Source organism: Hyperolius riggenbachi, chromosome 8 (genome assembly GCF_040937935.1).
Source record: "Hyperolius riggenbachi isolate aHypRig1 chromosome 8, aHypRig1.pri, whole genome shotgun sequence".
In the NCBI taxonomy this organism is placed as follows: domain Eukaryota; kingdom Metazoa; phylum Chordata; class Amphibia; order Anura; family Hyperoliidae; genus Hyperolius; species Hyperolius riggenbachi.
Genome location: NC_090653.1, coordinates 254,610,429 through 254,626,181, shown reverse-complemented (window position 1 = coordinate 254,626,181; position 15,753 = coordinate 254,610,429). Strand labels below are relative to the sequence as shown.

The 15,753-nt window shown below is 43.7% G+C and overlaps 1 protein-coding gene across 1 annotated transcript; it reads right to left on the bottom strand.

Annotated features, from left to right (window-relative positions):
- Positions 1 to 262: 262 nt before the first annotated feature.
- LOC137527460 (lysophosphatidic acid receptor 6-like) lies at positions 263 to 7,835 on the bottom strand. Its single transcript, XM_068247976.1, has 2 exons — positions 7,772 to 7,835; positions 263 to 1,355 (listed from the first exon to the last, which is right to left on the bottom strand). Exon 2 carries the CDS (start codon positions 1,346 to 1,348, stop codon positions 263 to 265), a length of 1,086 nt encoding a protein of 361 aa, XP_068104077.1. The 5' UTR covers positions 1,349 to 1,355; positions 7,772 to 7,835.
- Positions 7,836 to 15,753: the final 7,918 nt, after the last annotated feature.

Here is a 15,753-nt window from a genome sequence, read left to right as displayed (position 1 = left end):
GACCATGAAACTATACTAGCAGGGCCGCTACTTTGTTAATAAACATTGCGTGGCCGATAGAAGGAACTGGCGTAAGTTAAGAGCGTATGCTTTGCTGCCAGGACTGCAAGCCCCTATATCACTATCTGCCTATTTTTTCTTAAGATCTTTGAGTTCCTTACAAACGTAGCTTGCTCTAACAGATTGCTTTTGAGAAGTCAGTAGGGGATTTTTTTCAACCAGTATCTATCTAAATCCAAAAACTTTGTCTTTAAATAAGTAGTTAGTTTTCCCATTCCACTGCTGCAACTGGCCTTCTTTCTGAACTGTCCATAGTTAGAAGAACAGTTTGATGAATATTTTTAGGTTCTTCAGTCTGTCCACCGCAATCAGAGACTTCCATGTTCTCCTGATGTTGTTGTCTTTGCAGAAAAGGACAGTAGAAAGTACAGCAGCTTGTAAATGTAGCTCTAAATTTATCAGAAGCAAAACAATACAGTATGGGATCCATTAATGAATTTGTTGCCACAATTGTCAAAGTGATATTAAAGACATTCTCAACATTTTCCAACAATGAACAATTGTCTCGATGGAATGATGTAATGACGATCACCGCGAACCTGGTGACATAGCTGGGAATGTAACAAATGATAAATATAATCAAAGTGACAAATATAGTCATCACTGACTTGGATAACATAACTTTGCTGAGGGAGTTCATTGGTTTGACCCTGCGGAGGTACTTAATTAGTAGACTGTAACTGGCCAGGGTTATGAAGAAAGGAATGAGAAGCCCAAAGAACTGGGTGAACCAGAGCAAGGCATAAAAGAAATCTGTTTGGTCAGTCTGCTGGATGCTGAGGCATTTTGTAACTCCACGGACTTCAGAAGTTTCAACAACAAAGAAAGAAGGAACAGCTTGGCACATCATTACACCCCACATAATGAGACAAAGTTTTTTGATGAATGGTTTTGTGGTCAAGACTTTTCTTTTGTCATTTCGGGCAATTGAGAGATATCGGAAGATGCTGATTAAGGCGAGGAAATACATGCTCCCATACGCGTGAATGCTCAGTGCGAAGGCTTTGAACTGACATAAGAATACTCCAAAGGTCCATCGGTCCATCAGGCCATATATTACGACCAGAGGAGCAGCTGGAGTGACCATGGCATCAGTGATGGCCAAGTTGAACTGGAGAACCACCATTGCATTCCATTGCTTAACTTTGAACCAAAAGATCCATAAACTGATACAGTTCAGCACAAAGCCAATGAAGAAGATGAAGCTTAAGAAGATAGGGATGAAGGGGTTGATGGGTTGTGGTTGGCAGCCGGTAAAGTTCCCAGATGAGTTCAACATCGCAGACATCTGTTAGCTGAAAACCAATGAAGATTTTTATATTTAATGTCAAATAAATTCTAGGCTGTTTTTGGTATTATTTATTTTTATAATGCCATCATCTTCCATGGCGCTGTCAGGGCCGGTTTAAGCAACAATGAGGCCCCAAGGCAAAATAAGCCTGGGGGCCCCCCGACAGATACCCCGGAACAAAAATCGGCATTAAGGGACCTTTTTTGCAGCTGGTATAGTCAGGGTGTGAAGCCCCAATCGGTCGGAGCTCCACATTCTGGCTATCCCAGCCTGCATGGGGGAAAAGGGGTTAAAAAGTTTCAGGAGGGGGGACCCCACATAATAAAAAAAAATTCCCACACTCTAAACATAAAAAAAAAAATTGGGAAAATAGGAAAAAATGCCAGGGATCTTCATACAGCCATATTGCGGCTGTATAGCGATCCCTGGCCAAAGCGCTGTGGCTGCGTATGGACCCCCAGGAAACCCTGTCAGGAAATGTATTACTCTTTCTTTTGATGCATGTAAAATTACACTACCGTTAGGTTTGCTACTAAAAGTGACAATTACCGCATTTAAAAGTATACTTTTTTCCTTTGAAACGTTGAAATCGATTTTCTCAAAAACTATAAGGTCTTTTTGAAAAATTTGTTTTTTCCTCTTATTCCCAATGATCTCCTTAACCTATCCTGCAAACTTAGGGTTTCTAGCATTTAAGGTGGATTTGCTATTAACCGTTAAAGTCGGCGGGTTTTTAAAAGTGTATTTTTTTTCCTTTGAAACTTTAAAATCGATTTTCTCAAAAACAATAAGGTCTTTTTTGAATTTTTTTTCCTCTTGTAGCCTTTGGGGGCCCCTACAGGATCTGGGGCCCTGGGACAATCGCCTCCTTTGCCTCTATGGTAGCGCCGCCGCCGGCCTTGGGCGCTGTACAAAGTACAATATAGACTGTAATGGGCAATATAACTATAGTGCACACAGTACATAGTCCATGTGCAGCTCATTTGGAACATAAAACAAGTACAATAATACATATATAGTTAAAGGGAACCTGAAGTGAGAGGTATACAGAGGCTGCCATCTTCATTCTCTAATAAACATTACCAGTTTCCTGACTTTTGTGCTGATCCTCTGCCTTTACTGCTACCATGTACACTGACACTTGAAATCATTGGCCCAGATGGATCATGCAGATGCTTTGACTCTGTATGCTTGTTGTTGGTTTGACTCAAAAGTAATGATAGTAGTAAAAATGTTTCTGTACCGTGTTAGCCAAACAAATTATGTAGGAAGAAAAAAACAAAGTCTTGTAAAAGTAATACCTTTTAATGGCTAACTGATAAAGTTAAATCATGCGACTGTCATCGGCATCTACGTGTTTACTATTTACCTGCATCAGTGTTTAACTTCAGCTAACATCTGGAAATATGCCTGAAGAAGGGGACTAGATCCCAGAAAGCTTGCATCATTTAACTTTATCAGTTAGCCATTATAAGGTATTACTTTTACAAGACTTTGTTTTTTTCTACCTACTCAAAAGCAATTAAAGCCTGAAGCTCAGCATAACAGCCAGGCAACTGGCATTGTTTATAAGGAAATGAAGATGGCAGCCTTCGTATACCTTAGTTCAGGACAGAAAAAGAAGGGACACCGAGAGCCCAATATAGTGTAGTAAGTTGGGTGATGAGTAAATGGAAAAGTATATGATAGATATACTCACAAGTCAGGGTTACCAATTAGGCAACCACTGTGTAGGCAGGTGAGGAGATTAGACCTGTCCTCACTAGGGATTAAGATGTCGCTCTCTGTAGATTAGGAAAAAAAAAGGGAATTCAACCCCTCCACCAGGAGTGAATGCTGATATTGTAAGGCGAACAGAGGCGCCAACAGAATAAAATATATCTAAAAACTTTAAAATTCCTCGGGAGACGTTGGTGGACTCATCTCCCCGAAGCAGACATGATACGGTCAGATTTAGTACAAACACATTTATTTATATACTCCAACATACAGTGCAACGCATTTCGTGGGTATATTCCCGCTTCTTCAGGCAATAATGAACAGGAGTACACACAGTGCAGACTTAAGGTCACGATAAGCGCCTCTGTCTGCCCAGAGGCGCTTATCGTGACCTTAAGACTCCACTGTGTGTACTCCTGTTCGTTATTGCCTGAAGAAGCGGGAATATACTCACGAAAGCGTTGCACTGTATGTTGGAGTATATAAATAAATGTGTTTGTACTAAATCTGACCGTATCATGTCTGCTTCGGGGAGATGAGTCCACCAACGCCTCCCGAGGAATTTTTAAGTTTTTAGATATATTTTATTCTGTTGGCGCTTCAGTTCAGGACAGGTTTTCTTCAATGCCTCAAAACATCCATCAAAATACACTAGGTATGTATTAATTTAATATATAGAGCTAAGACAAGGGTGAGAACTGTGCCCTTGTGAGCTTGGAATCTAAAAGAGAGTGGGGTGGAGATTCTAGGTAAGGTGATGAAGGAGGTAGACAGAGGGTAAGATAGTCTTTTGAAGTTTGGTGCAGATATGGATTACTGGTGGAGACTATGACAAAATCTAGGCTTTTTTAAAGGACTGACAAGGTGAAAAACTGTAAATAAGATCAATACCTGTGTGCATTCTTGATCTATGGGGGACGTCATCCGCGCCCTCCCTTCCATTACGCACAGTTTTTGTAATCGTATTCAGACCCGGGTTGCATCCCAACCACACAGCACGGGTCAGGCTAGCTTTCCCCGCATTCGATGGCCACCAGGATTGCCGTGGATGTGCAGTCCACATAGACGCAAGTGAGGATGCACAGCATTAGTGCCTCCTCCAGCCAAGTTCACGCTCCCACATGCTTGTAGGGCGTTCCGTCGGGAGGAGGCATTAAAGCTGCGCATCCGCACTTGCATCTATGCGGACTGCGCAGCCGCTGTAATCCTGGCGGCCATCTTATGCATGGGAAGCTAGCCCGACACGTGCTGTGGGGTTGGGATGCAACCTGGGTTTGAATACAATTACAGAAACTGCACGGAATGGAAGGGAGGGTGCGGATGACATCCCCCATAGATCAAGAATGCACACATGTATTGATCTTAATTACAGTTTTTCAGCTCATAAGTCCTTTAAAGTTAATGTTTACCCATTTAAAAATAAAAAAGTCGGATACTCACCTAAGGAGAGGGAAGGCTCGGTCCTAATGAGCCTTACCTCTCCTCTCCCGGTGCCCGGTCCTGCTCAGAATCCCCTGTAGCAGTATTCGACCAGTTCGGTCAAATACTGCCACTTCCGCTGCCGAAGGGATGTTTCGGAAGCCTTCGGGAGCACTCGGGCTCCCGAGGACGGGGCCGCTCCATAGTACGCATGCGCGAGCGCCCTCTATGATGCACTCGCGCGTACGTAGTATGGAGCGGCCTGTCTTCGGAAGCCCGAGTGCTCCCGAAGACCTCCGAAGTCCCTGCCGCGGCGAACGAGAACGGGGGAGCCAGCGCAGCACCGAGGGCACCGGGAGAGAAGAGGGAAGGCTCAATAGGACCGAGCCTTCCCTCTCCTTAGGTGATTAACTGACTTTTTTATTTTTAAATTGGTACCCATTGGCTTTAAGGAGGTTAAGAGTGTGCTTGAAAATTCTAAATCTCGGAATTTGAAGGATGACTTTTAGAGGGGTGTTCCAAAAGAGGGGGGAGGCTCTTGGGAAGCCCGGCATGGGAGAGTGAGAGAAGGTGTCCAAGGTGGAGGATAGAAAGGTTCAGGGGCGGTCTGCAAGATGTTCAGGCGTCTCCAAGTGGAGGCATTCTGCTTGCCCCCCCCCCCCCCCCCCCCCTCCCATCCACTGCTACTTTTACCTTCTGAGTCAGTGGTCACTTTATGACAGGCCTCGGTCCCCATCGCTAGTCGCTACTAGACCTCAGAAGTTTGCCTCAGGCAACAAAAAGTCTAGAAACAGACCTGGAAACATTTCATGTGTGGAGAGAAGGTTGCAGATGGCATCATATCTGGAAACTAGTAAGACAATGTACACAGAGAATGGCTTATGGAGAGCTGTGTAAGGGAGGCTAAGGCAAGGCAGGGGCAGCATCAGAGGAGTGGGAGGCAGATGAGACAAGCAGCTAAAGATATTAGGGACTAGAGAGGTCTGGTCTACACTGTAGGATCCTTCCGTAGTTTAGGTGGGATAACATAAGGGCAAGCACAAGCATTTTAATAGACTTTTGTGTGAGAAAGAGACTTATTCAGGATATTTTTGGAAGACTGAAATCACAGGCGATAGGTAATTAGATAAAATGAAGTTTAATGAAAGCTCCAACTACGGTAAACTATAACCCCTGGGTCAATATGCAATTCACTTTTTCTCCTAGGGGATATTTTCACACCTTGTCACTATAATGTTTTTTTTTAAATTAGCAGCAAGCAAAAAAATACTCAAAACAATTTTGAGAGTACTTTTTACCCTCTTTTTGACACTTTTTCAATTGCAAATAGCTAAAAAATGATTTTAAAGAGAAGATGAAAAAAATATCTCTTATTAGGAAAACTTGGGAAGAAAAGTCAAAGGAAACCCGAGGTGTGGAAGCTGCCATATTTATTTCCTTTTTAGCAATACTAGTTGCCTGTCAGTCCTGATGATCTTTCTGGTCAATAGGGTCTGAATTACACATCTGAAGCAAGCATGTGTCCAGGGCCGGTTTAAGCAACAATGGGGCCCCAGGGCAAAATAAACCTGCCCCCCCCCCCCCTAACAGATACCCTGGAACAAAATTTGGCATTAAGGGACCTTTTTTGCAGCTGGTATAGTCAGGGTTTGAAGCCTCAATAGGTCGGAGCTCCACATTCTGGCTACCCCAGCCTGCATGGGGGACGAGGAGTTAAAAAGTTTCAGGAGGGGGAACCCCACATAAATTTTTTTTTTTAAATTCCCACACTCTAAACATAAAAAAAAAATTGGTAAATTGGAAAAAATACCAGGGATCTTCATACAGCCATATTGCGGCTGTATAGCGATCCCTGGCCAAAGCGCTGCGGCTGCAGAGGGGTTTCCGGGAGCTCCATACGTACTGCGTATGGACCCCTGGAAACCCCGTCAGGAAATTTATTGCGCTTTCGTTTGATGCATGTAAAATTACACTACCGTTAGGTTTGCTACTAAAAGTGACATTTACCGCATTTAAGAGTATACTTTTTTTCCTTCAAAACTTTAAAATCGATTTTCTCAAAAACGATAAGGTCTTTTTGAAAAATAGTTTTTTCCTCTTATTCCCAATGATCTCCTTAACATATCCTGCAAATTTAGGGTCTCTAGCATTTAAGGTGGATTTGCTATTAACCATTAAAGTCGGCAGGTTTTTAAATGTGTATTTTTTTTCCTTTGAAACTTTAAAATCGATTTTCTCAAAAACTATAAGGTCGATTTGAATTTTTTTCCCTCTTGTAGCCACTGGGGGCCCCTACAAGCTCTAGGGCCCTGAGGCAATTGCCCCCTTTGCCTCTATGGTAGCGCCGGCCCTGCATGTGTCTAATCTTGTCAGATTTGTCATAGACATTTGATCTCTATGCTTTTTCAGGGTCTACAGCTTAAAGTGAACCAAAGACGAAGCACCCTCATGTATTTTACCATATAGATCAGTGGGAACATTAGAGAAAACACCTACCCTGCTTTTTGTTTCATTCTGCACTGCACAGCTTGTTTCTTATCAGACCTGATAAAATCCCCGACTGAGCATTCAGGCTTTGCTATAATGATTCCTGAGCAGAGCCACAAGGGGGCAGACTTGGACTTGAAAAGACATGAGAGAACACAGACTGAGCTATAAATATTCCTGAGAAAAGCCAGACTGAATGCTCAGTCGGGGATTTTATCAGGGCTGATAAGAAGCAAGCTGTGCCGTGCAGAATGAAACAGAAAGCAGGGTAGGTGTTTTCTCTAATGTTCCCACTGGGATATATGGTAAAATACATGAGGTTGCTTCGTCTCTGGTTCCCTTTAAGCAGAGGATCAGCGGGACAACCAGGCAATGTGCATAATTTAAAAGGAAATAAATATGTCAGCCTCCATATCCGTCTCACCTCGGATTCCTTTTAATTGCATATGGGCCCCAGACTGTGGGCTTTTATAGTTAGGGTGGTATCTTCTATACATTTATACTGGCTACAGTGCTACAGAAAGGTGTGGAAAGAGATATTTGCTTGTATTGCCTCAGTAAACCTTTTCTCCTGCGTTTGCTCCTAGGAGATAATGTAATCTTCTCTTTAAAAGAACTTTCATCGCTTTGCAATTGAAAATACCAACAAGTAGGTGAAAATGTACTATCATAACTATTTTGAGCATTTGAGGTAATTGAATTGGAAGGGGGGGGGGGGGGGGGGAGGAGTAGGACAGCATCCCAAGTTCCCAACTACAAATGTTTTGAAAATCAGTAAAAAAAAAATGTACTTACCTTCTTAGACACAACTCGGATGTCTGATGAAAAGTGGACAAGATTCTTTCTGGTGCTTTGATGCAACTTCTGTCCAAAATGGGTTTTTTTTTTGTACCATCAAAAATATAAATGCAACATTTGCAAAGTCAAACTCCTCCTAGCACACGATTGCAAAACTTCATTTGTTGCCAAGCAGGATAAGCTCATACTTACGATATTGACCACAACTTAGAAGAAAATTGTTAAGCATGTGGAAATGTTGAGTCACAAAGAGGTGAGATCAGAGAAGAAAGTCAAGTGCTGTACACCGGGGGTTCCCAACTTGCAACATTTCCTAGTGTTGTTGCTTGACTTTGTTTATATATATATATATATATATATATATATATATATATATATATATATATATACCCCCACTGTATTAGCAGTAGAGTGGGGCCGAACCTCCGATTTTAGGTTCGCGAACCCGCGTAAGGTTCGGTTCGCGTAAAAGTTCGCGAACCGCCATTGACTTCAATGGGGATGCGAACTTTGAAAAAAAAATTTATGCAGGCCACAAAAGTAATGGAAAAGATGTTTCAAGGGGTCTAACACATGGACCCCCAGGTGGAGGAGTGGGATACATGCCAAAAGTCCCCGGGAAAAATCTGGATTTGACGCAAAGCAGCGTTTTAAGGGCAGAAATCACATTGAATGCTAAATGACAGGCCTAAAGTGCTTTAAAACATCTTGCATGTGTATACATCAATCAGGTGGTGTAATTAAAGGGACTCCGAGCAGTGCAGAAACTATGGGAAGATGCATATCATTTTAAAGCTCTCTTTCTCCTCTTTCCAATGATATATAAACCGCCGCCCTACGCCTTTTAGTTTTCTCTATTTTCGCGATTGAATTTGCCGCGGCCGCGATTTCAATCGCGAAAATAAAGAAAACTAAAAGGCGTAGGGCAACGATTTAGGTGTCACCAGAAAGAGGAGAAAGAGAGCTTTAAAATGATATCCATCTTTCCATAGTTACTTGTATTACACAGGACGACACTTTCCCCAGTGTCAGCAGCTCCATTCAGCAGAAAAAGTCGGCCTGTGTAATACAATGTAACTATGGAAAGATGGATATCATTTTAAAGCTCTCTTTCTCCTCTTTCTGGCGACACCTAAATCGTTGCCCTACGCCTTTTAGTTTTCTTTATTTTCGCGATTGAAATTGCGGCCACGGCAATTTCAATCGCGAAAATAGCAAAAACTAAAAGGCGTAGGGCAGCGGTTTGTATATCATTGGAAAGAGGAGAAAGAGAGCTTTAAAATGATATGCATCTTTCCATAGTTTCTGCCCTGCTCGGAGTCACTTTAAGGTACTGCTTCACACTGACACACCAAACTCACCGTGTAACGCACCGCAAACAGCTGTTTGTGTAGTGACGGCCGTGCTGGACTGGTGCGCACCATGGCGAGAACAGGTATGCAGTGGCGGGTTCACTGAACAGATCAGGTATGCAGTGGCAGGTTCACTGAACAGAACAGGTATACAGTGGCGGGTTCACAGAACAGGTATGCAGTGGCAGGTTCACTGAACAGGTATACAGTGGTGGGTTCACTGAACAGGTATGCAGTGGTGAGTTCACAGTACAGGTATGCAGTGGTGGGTTCACAGAACAGGTATGTAGTGGTGGGTTCACAGAACAGGTATGCAGTGGTGGGTTCACTGAACAGGTATGCAGTGGTGGGTTCACTGAACAGGTATGCAGTGGTGGGTTCACAGAACAGGTATGCAGTGGTGGGTTCACAGAACAGGTATGCAGTGGTGGGTTCACTGAACAGGTATGCAGTGGTGGGTTCACTGAACAGGTATGCAGTGGTGGGTTCACTAAACAGGTATGCAGTGGCAGGTTCACTGAACAGGTTCACTGAACAGGTATGCAGGTACTGAACAGAACAGGTATGCAGCCAGGAACAAGCTAAGCCTAACTAATCTTTCCCTATGAGAGACAGTCTGCAGCAGCTCGCCCTACTCTCACTAACGCAGGCACACGAGTGAGCGTAATGGCCGCCGCTGCCTGCCTTGTATTAGGGGGGGAGTGGCTCCAGGGGCTAGTGTAGCCTAATTGGCTACACTGGGCCTGCTGACTGTGATGTAGAGGGTCAAAGTTGACCCTCATGGTGCATTATGGGGCGAACCGAACTTCCGCAATAGTTCGCCTGCGGGACGCGAACGCGAACCACTGAAGTTCGCATGGAACCGTTCGCAGGCGAACCGTTCGGCCCAACTCTAATCAGCAGTGGTTTGTATAGGGTTCAAATTGTTGACCAGACTAGACAACATTAAAGTTTACCTGAAAAGACTTCCAAGGCCAAATTTAGAAAAAAAAATTAAAAAAGTTAGATACCTGCATCAGTTTGGAAGACACGGAGGATGCAGTCCACGCCCTCCGTGCCGTTCCGCCGGGTTCCCGCCGCTCAATAGCCCCCGAACGGCTCCTGACCGCATGGCCCGGGTCGGATCTCCTGCCTGCACAAAGATGGCCACTGGAGCTGGCCGCAGTTGCGCAGTCCGCATTGCCGCGAGTGCGGCTGCGCAGGTCTAGGGCCAACCCCCCGATCCACACTACAGGAAATGTGGATCGGGGGGTTGGCCAGCTCCGGTGGCCATCTTTGTGCAGGCTGGAGAGCCGACCCAGGCCGTGCGGTCGGGAGCCGTTCGGGGGGCTATTGAGCGGCGGGGACCTGGCTGGCGGGAGGGCGCGGACGGCGTCCTCCGTGTCTTCCAAACTGATGCAGATATTTAACTTTTTTTTTTTCTAAATTTGGCCTTGGAAGTCCTTGAAGGGGGGTTTAAATAGTTAAACTAAACATGTCCCCGATATTTATATTTAGAAGATTTACCTAAGTGCATGCATATTAGAGGAGATGTCTTCACTGTTCTTTTGCAGTCTATTGGTAAAAAACAAAATAGCCTCCCACCCCACAGACACACAGGAGGTTTGGCTGCAAACCCTGTTATGGTGTGTGTATGAAAAAGATGGATGCTATGATAGATAGCCAGCTTCAAAAATCCCTCACATTTGGTGCATTTTGGTTTCCTTACTTTTCACCTGGACATCATAAGTAGTGTGTCCGAACCTCTATAAACCTATATAGCATCTCCACAGATTTCCTGTCACCTCACACCTATGAAACCACTGGCTACCCAATACTGGGGGGTGGGGGAGAGGATGTTAGGGTGGGTGGAACCCAGAAAGAGCATCACAAACCTATACAACGAGCAAAACCACTACTAGTCGCCAGTAGAAACTCCACTTCTGTAATACGGAGGGTAGCAAAAACCTTGTGGATGTTTTGCCACTACTGAATTCTACTAAATAAAGTGATTGCGGTTTGTGTTCTTGTTGCAAAGATCTCACCTCACCTCTCTTCCTGTTTTTGGTGACCCCAGTATAGTCCTGACAGGGCCCCACCCTTTCCCCCCACTCAATATAACACCAAAAATATAAATATTTAAGAAACACTCCCCCTCCAGACATTAGAGGGAGACAAAGTACTTCAGAGTTGTTCAGACTAGCACAAGCAAACTGGAATTGATTTACTAATCTCAAGGAGCCCTTGGCCCTGAGTTATCCAACAAATTCTGTTGATTTTTTTAAAATGTGTCTGCTATTAGGTCTGAATTTTTTTAGCCCAATTTAATCAAAACATTAGAGATTGCTTAAAATTCACAAAAATTAGAGTGCAATATTAAATTTCAAGGAATCTCCACCACTTCATGAGAACTGAAGAAGTTGCTCAATCAGTCTGACTAAACATCTTCCTGTACACAAAAAGCTGTCAATTTGAAATGATCTTATTTTTTTTTTTATTTAGGTACATCATGACCTAGATACCTGAAAAATGTAACATGCATATATTTGCTAACATATATAAATTGCTAACAAACACAAGCATACGTTTAAAAATACATATATATATATGTGTTTATATTTATGTTTAAATAAAACATAATAACAAATAGCAGATATGCCAACAAAACAAATGACTCAAAACTGAACCTTTACACCCATCTGCTTTTACTGAACATGTTCTGACATTATGATTAACCACTTGACCACCACAGATGGTGTTCCTCTTATGGATCAGAGCAATTGTCACATTTCAGCGTTCCTCCCAGTCATTCGCTAATAACTTTATCACTACTTATCACTTCAAAATGATATATATCATGTTTTTTTCGTCGCCACTTAGGCTTTCTTTGGGTTGTACTTTTTACTAAGAATTATTTGTATTCTATATGTATTTTAACAGGAATAATACGAGAAAAATTGAGCCAGCCATAAATCTACACATTTTATTTGCCCATTTGTCCTGGCTATTACAGTGTTTAACCACTTCACCGCTGAGAGTTTTTCCCCGTTATGGAACAGAGCAATTTTCACCTTTCAGCGTTCCTTCCATTAATTCACCAATAACTTTATTTGTCACAACACACAAAATTATATATCTTGGTTTTTTTTTGCCACCATTTAGGCTTACTTTGTGTGGTGTGTTGTGCTATGAATTATGTTATTCTAAATTGATTTTAATGGGAAAAAATAAGAAATAAATTGAAAAAATATAAAAATATGAAAAAATGTATTCTCGGGGGCGGAGCCGGACATGGCGCTGTAAAGACGTGTTTCTGCAGAGCTCCGAGCCGCATGACAGCAACAAGCCAAAATGGACCAAAATCCCCAGCCAAATCCTGCTACTGACACCACAGCAGGGAAGACCTCTAAGCGAGGACCACGACAGAATCAAATAGGGGCCGCGGGACCAGCCGCTAACACGGTCGCTAAATATTTCACAGGCCCCCTGACACGCAACGCCACAGACAAGATGGCGGATCGGCAGGCCGCGGCCCAAGCATCGGAAGACTCCCCAGAGACTACCTCGGCGAGAAGCCTAGAGGACATCTGGGACTTCCTGAGGGGCTTACCAACAAAGGCAGACATGCTAACCCAGACTAATACAATACTCACCACCACGAGGCAAGAAATCTCGGCGCTAAAGGAGGATATCATAGGCCTTGGACACCGGGTCCAATCGGTGGAAACGGATGTAGCGGACCTCCAAAAAGAACTTAACGACCTAAAAGCAGCTAAAGACCGGCAGACTTCACTTAATGCGGTGTTCCGTTCACATATAGAAGATTTACAGAACAGAAGCCGCCGAAACAATGTACGCATCCGCGGCCTGCCGGAGGCCACGCGCCAGGAAGACCTCCGAGAAACGGTGAGAGCTATTTTTGACAAGCTGCTCAATAGAACACAGGGCCCCCCGATCCGCATAGATAGAGTCCACCGGGCCCTCCGACCATTACCAAAGGGAAACACCCCACCACGAGATGTGATATGCCGCATACACTACTTCGAAATCAAGGACGCCATCATGGCTGCGGCTAGACAGGAGGGCTCCCTGGATTTTGATGGCGCGGAAATCACCCTATACCAGGACCTTGCTCCACTTACACTGGCACAACGTAGAGCAATACGACCTCTCCTACAGAAGCTCCGTGAAGCTGGGATAGTGTACAAATGGGGCTTTCCATTTCATCTCCACGCTAAGAAAGGCACGCAGGTTGCGATACTTCGGAACCCGGAAGATCTTACAGATTTTTGCAAAAAAATGGAGATCTCAACAGTAGATCTCCCTGAGTGGGATCCAGATCTAATGCTCATTAGGGGCCCACAACGTCCACGCCGAGAGGACTTACCCCAGACAACGGATGCGTGAGTATACACATACCCTTGGAGATTCGAGATATTGGGAAGCTATGAAAACTTCCCTCCATCTGGGGAACTGTTCATTTTTACTTTTTACTCTCTCCTTTCGTTGCTGGGCTCCTATACACATATTAACTGCCCTTACACTCCGCAACTGGCCGTCTACACATATATATATGTACTTTTTCTTTTTTGAGCCACCTGATCTGAGGAGATGGACAGTCTCACCCATTACACTATAAAAGACAACTGCAGGAGACAAACCTTACAGCTAGCCCTTCTTCACTTTACCAGGGTGCTAACCCATTATTCTCACCTGTATATATGCATGGATGTTTTGGGTGCTAAGAGCACAGTTTGTTATAACTAATTCAATGCTAACTAATGTTATGATGTTTGGTTTATTGTCCCGCTTTTAGTATGTGCGATACTATATAACTGCTAACCCTGCCTCAGTGTCATGCGAGCCTAGACTGTTCTCTATTATATCCGGACCATAGCGGATTATTCAACCTACACTATGCAACTCCATTTTGGGCTTTGCACAATTAGCTGAGATTCTCTAGGCTCGTGAGCTCTGCGCGCAGTGCCAACTCTACTTTGTTCCCCATCCATTATGGCCTTTAGGGCTATAAACAGTTTCTTAAATTTATACTTTATTTGCTCGATATATATACTCACCAGATTTTGGTTGCCTCGGTATAGGCAACGACTCTCAACTTTTCCCACTGAATCTGCTTCTTCTTCTTTCTTTTCTCTTTCCCTACTATTTCCTGGGGTATTCCTGTCAGTCTCCCTCCATCTTAATATCTGCTGGAGCTACTTAGATCACATTCCTTAAGATACAATCACTGAACACCAGGGGTCTCAACATCCCTGAAAAACGCAGAGCCTTACTCAGACAACTTCACAAAGATAGAGTGCAAATAGCATTCCTGCAGGAGACTCACTTTAAGGAAAATGCATACCCTAAGTTATCTAATAAGCATTTCCCACAGGTGTTCTATAGCAACAACCCTGATTCTAAATCTAAAGGAGTAGCTATCCTTTTGTCAAAAGACGTTTCGCTTACTCTTCTGCAGGAGTGTAAAGACTCTACCGGTCGCTTCCTTTTTATAAAAGGTAAATACCTCTCTAGAATGCTCACATTGGGCACTTTTTACGCCCCCAATGGTGGGCAACCTGCCTTTCTGGTCAGGGCCCTCGAAGCCCTTGACTCTTTTGCTGAAGGAAGCCTAATCCTGGGAGGTGATTTAAATGCGGTCTTGGACCCTTCCCGGGACAACTCTACTGGTAAGAGCTCCCTGACCAGCAAGGCAATAAAGACCTGCCGCACTGCACTCACCAAAAGACAGCTAATAGACATATGGCGGATTCAAAATCCCACTGCCAGGGACTACACCTACTTTTCTCCTCTGCATAATTCGTACACGCGTATTGATTTTATATTTATATCACAAAATCTACTCTCAGAACAAATCCTCACAGACATTGGAGTGACTTGCCTTTCGGACCACTCCCCTGTGACGCTGGAAATTGGCATCCGCCCTAAACAGTGTCTTCCCAGGCAGTGGAGATTGAATAGCTCGCTACTACAAAACCCAGAGTTTAAGGATAAGATCTTAAAATCTATCTCACACTACTTTAGAGAGAATGCAACGGAGGAAATAACTCCTCTCACCCTATGGGCGGCACATAAGTGTGTAGTTCGAGGTACCCTAATTCATGAAGCCAGCATAATTCATAAACAAAAGATGAAAGAAATGGAAGGTTCCCTCCTCCTAATAAGACAGCTGGAATCCAAACATAAGAGCACTTTAGTTCAGGCAGATTTAAATATTCTAAATCAAGAGAGAGAGAAGTTGAGGAAACTCCTTTTTCAAAAAGAGAAACACATAGCAATCAAATGCAGGAGAAGTTTCTATGAATACAGTAATAAATGCAGCAGACTCCTAGCGAGAGCTTTACGAGACCAGCAGGCTCTCACACATGTCACCTGCATCCAAGACATTAGTGGTAATAAGAAAAAAAGACATGAATCAATTGCCAGAGTCTTTCGAGACTATTACCATTTCCTTTATAACCTGCCCTCTCCGACCATGAGCACATCCGACTCAGAAAAAGCCCAGATAATCAACCAATACCTTTCTAATTCAGGTCTGCCCACACTCCCACCTGAAGCACTTGAAGACCTCGAGAAACCCATTCTAGAAGATGAGATAAGACTAGCAATTAAGACATCCCCGACAGG

Excerpts from the sequence above, each read along its gene's own strand:
- LOC137527460 (XM_068247976.1), bottom strand. The coding sequence starts at position 1,348 with ATGTCTGCGATGTTGAACTCATCTGGGAACTTTACCGGCTGCCAACCA.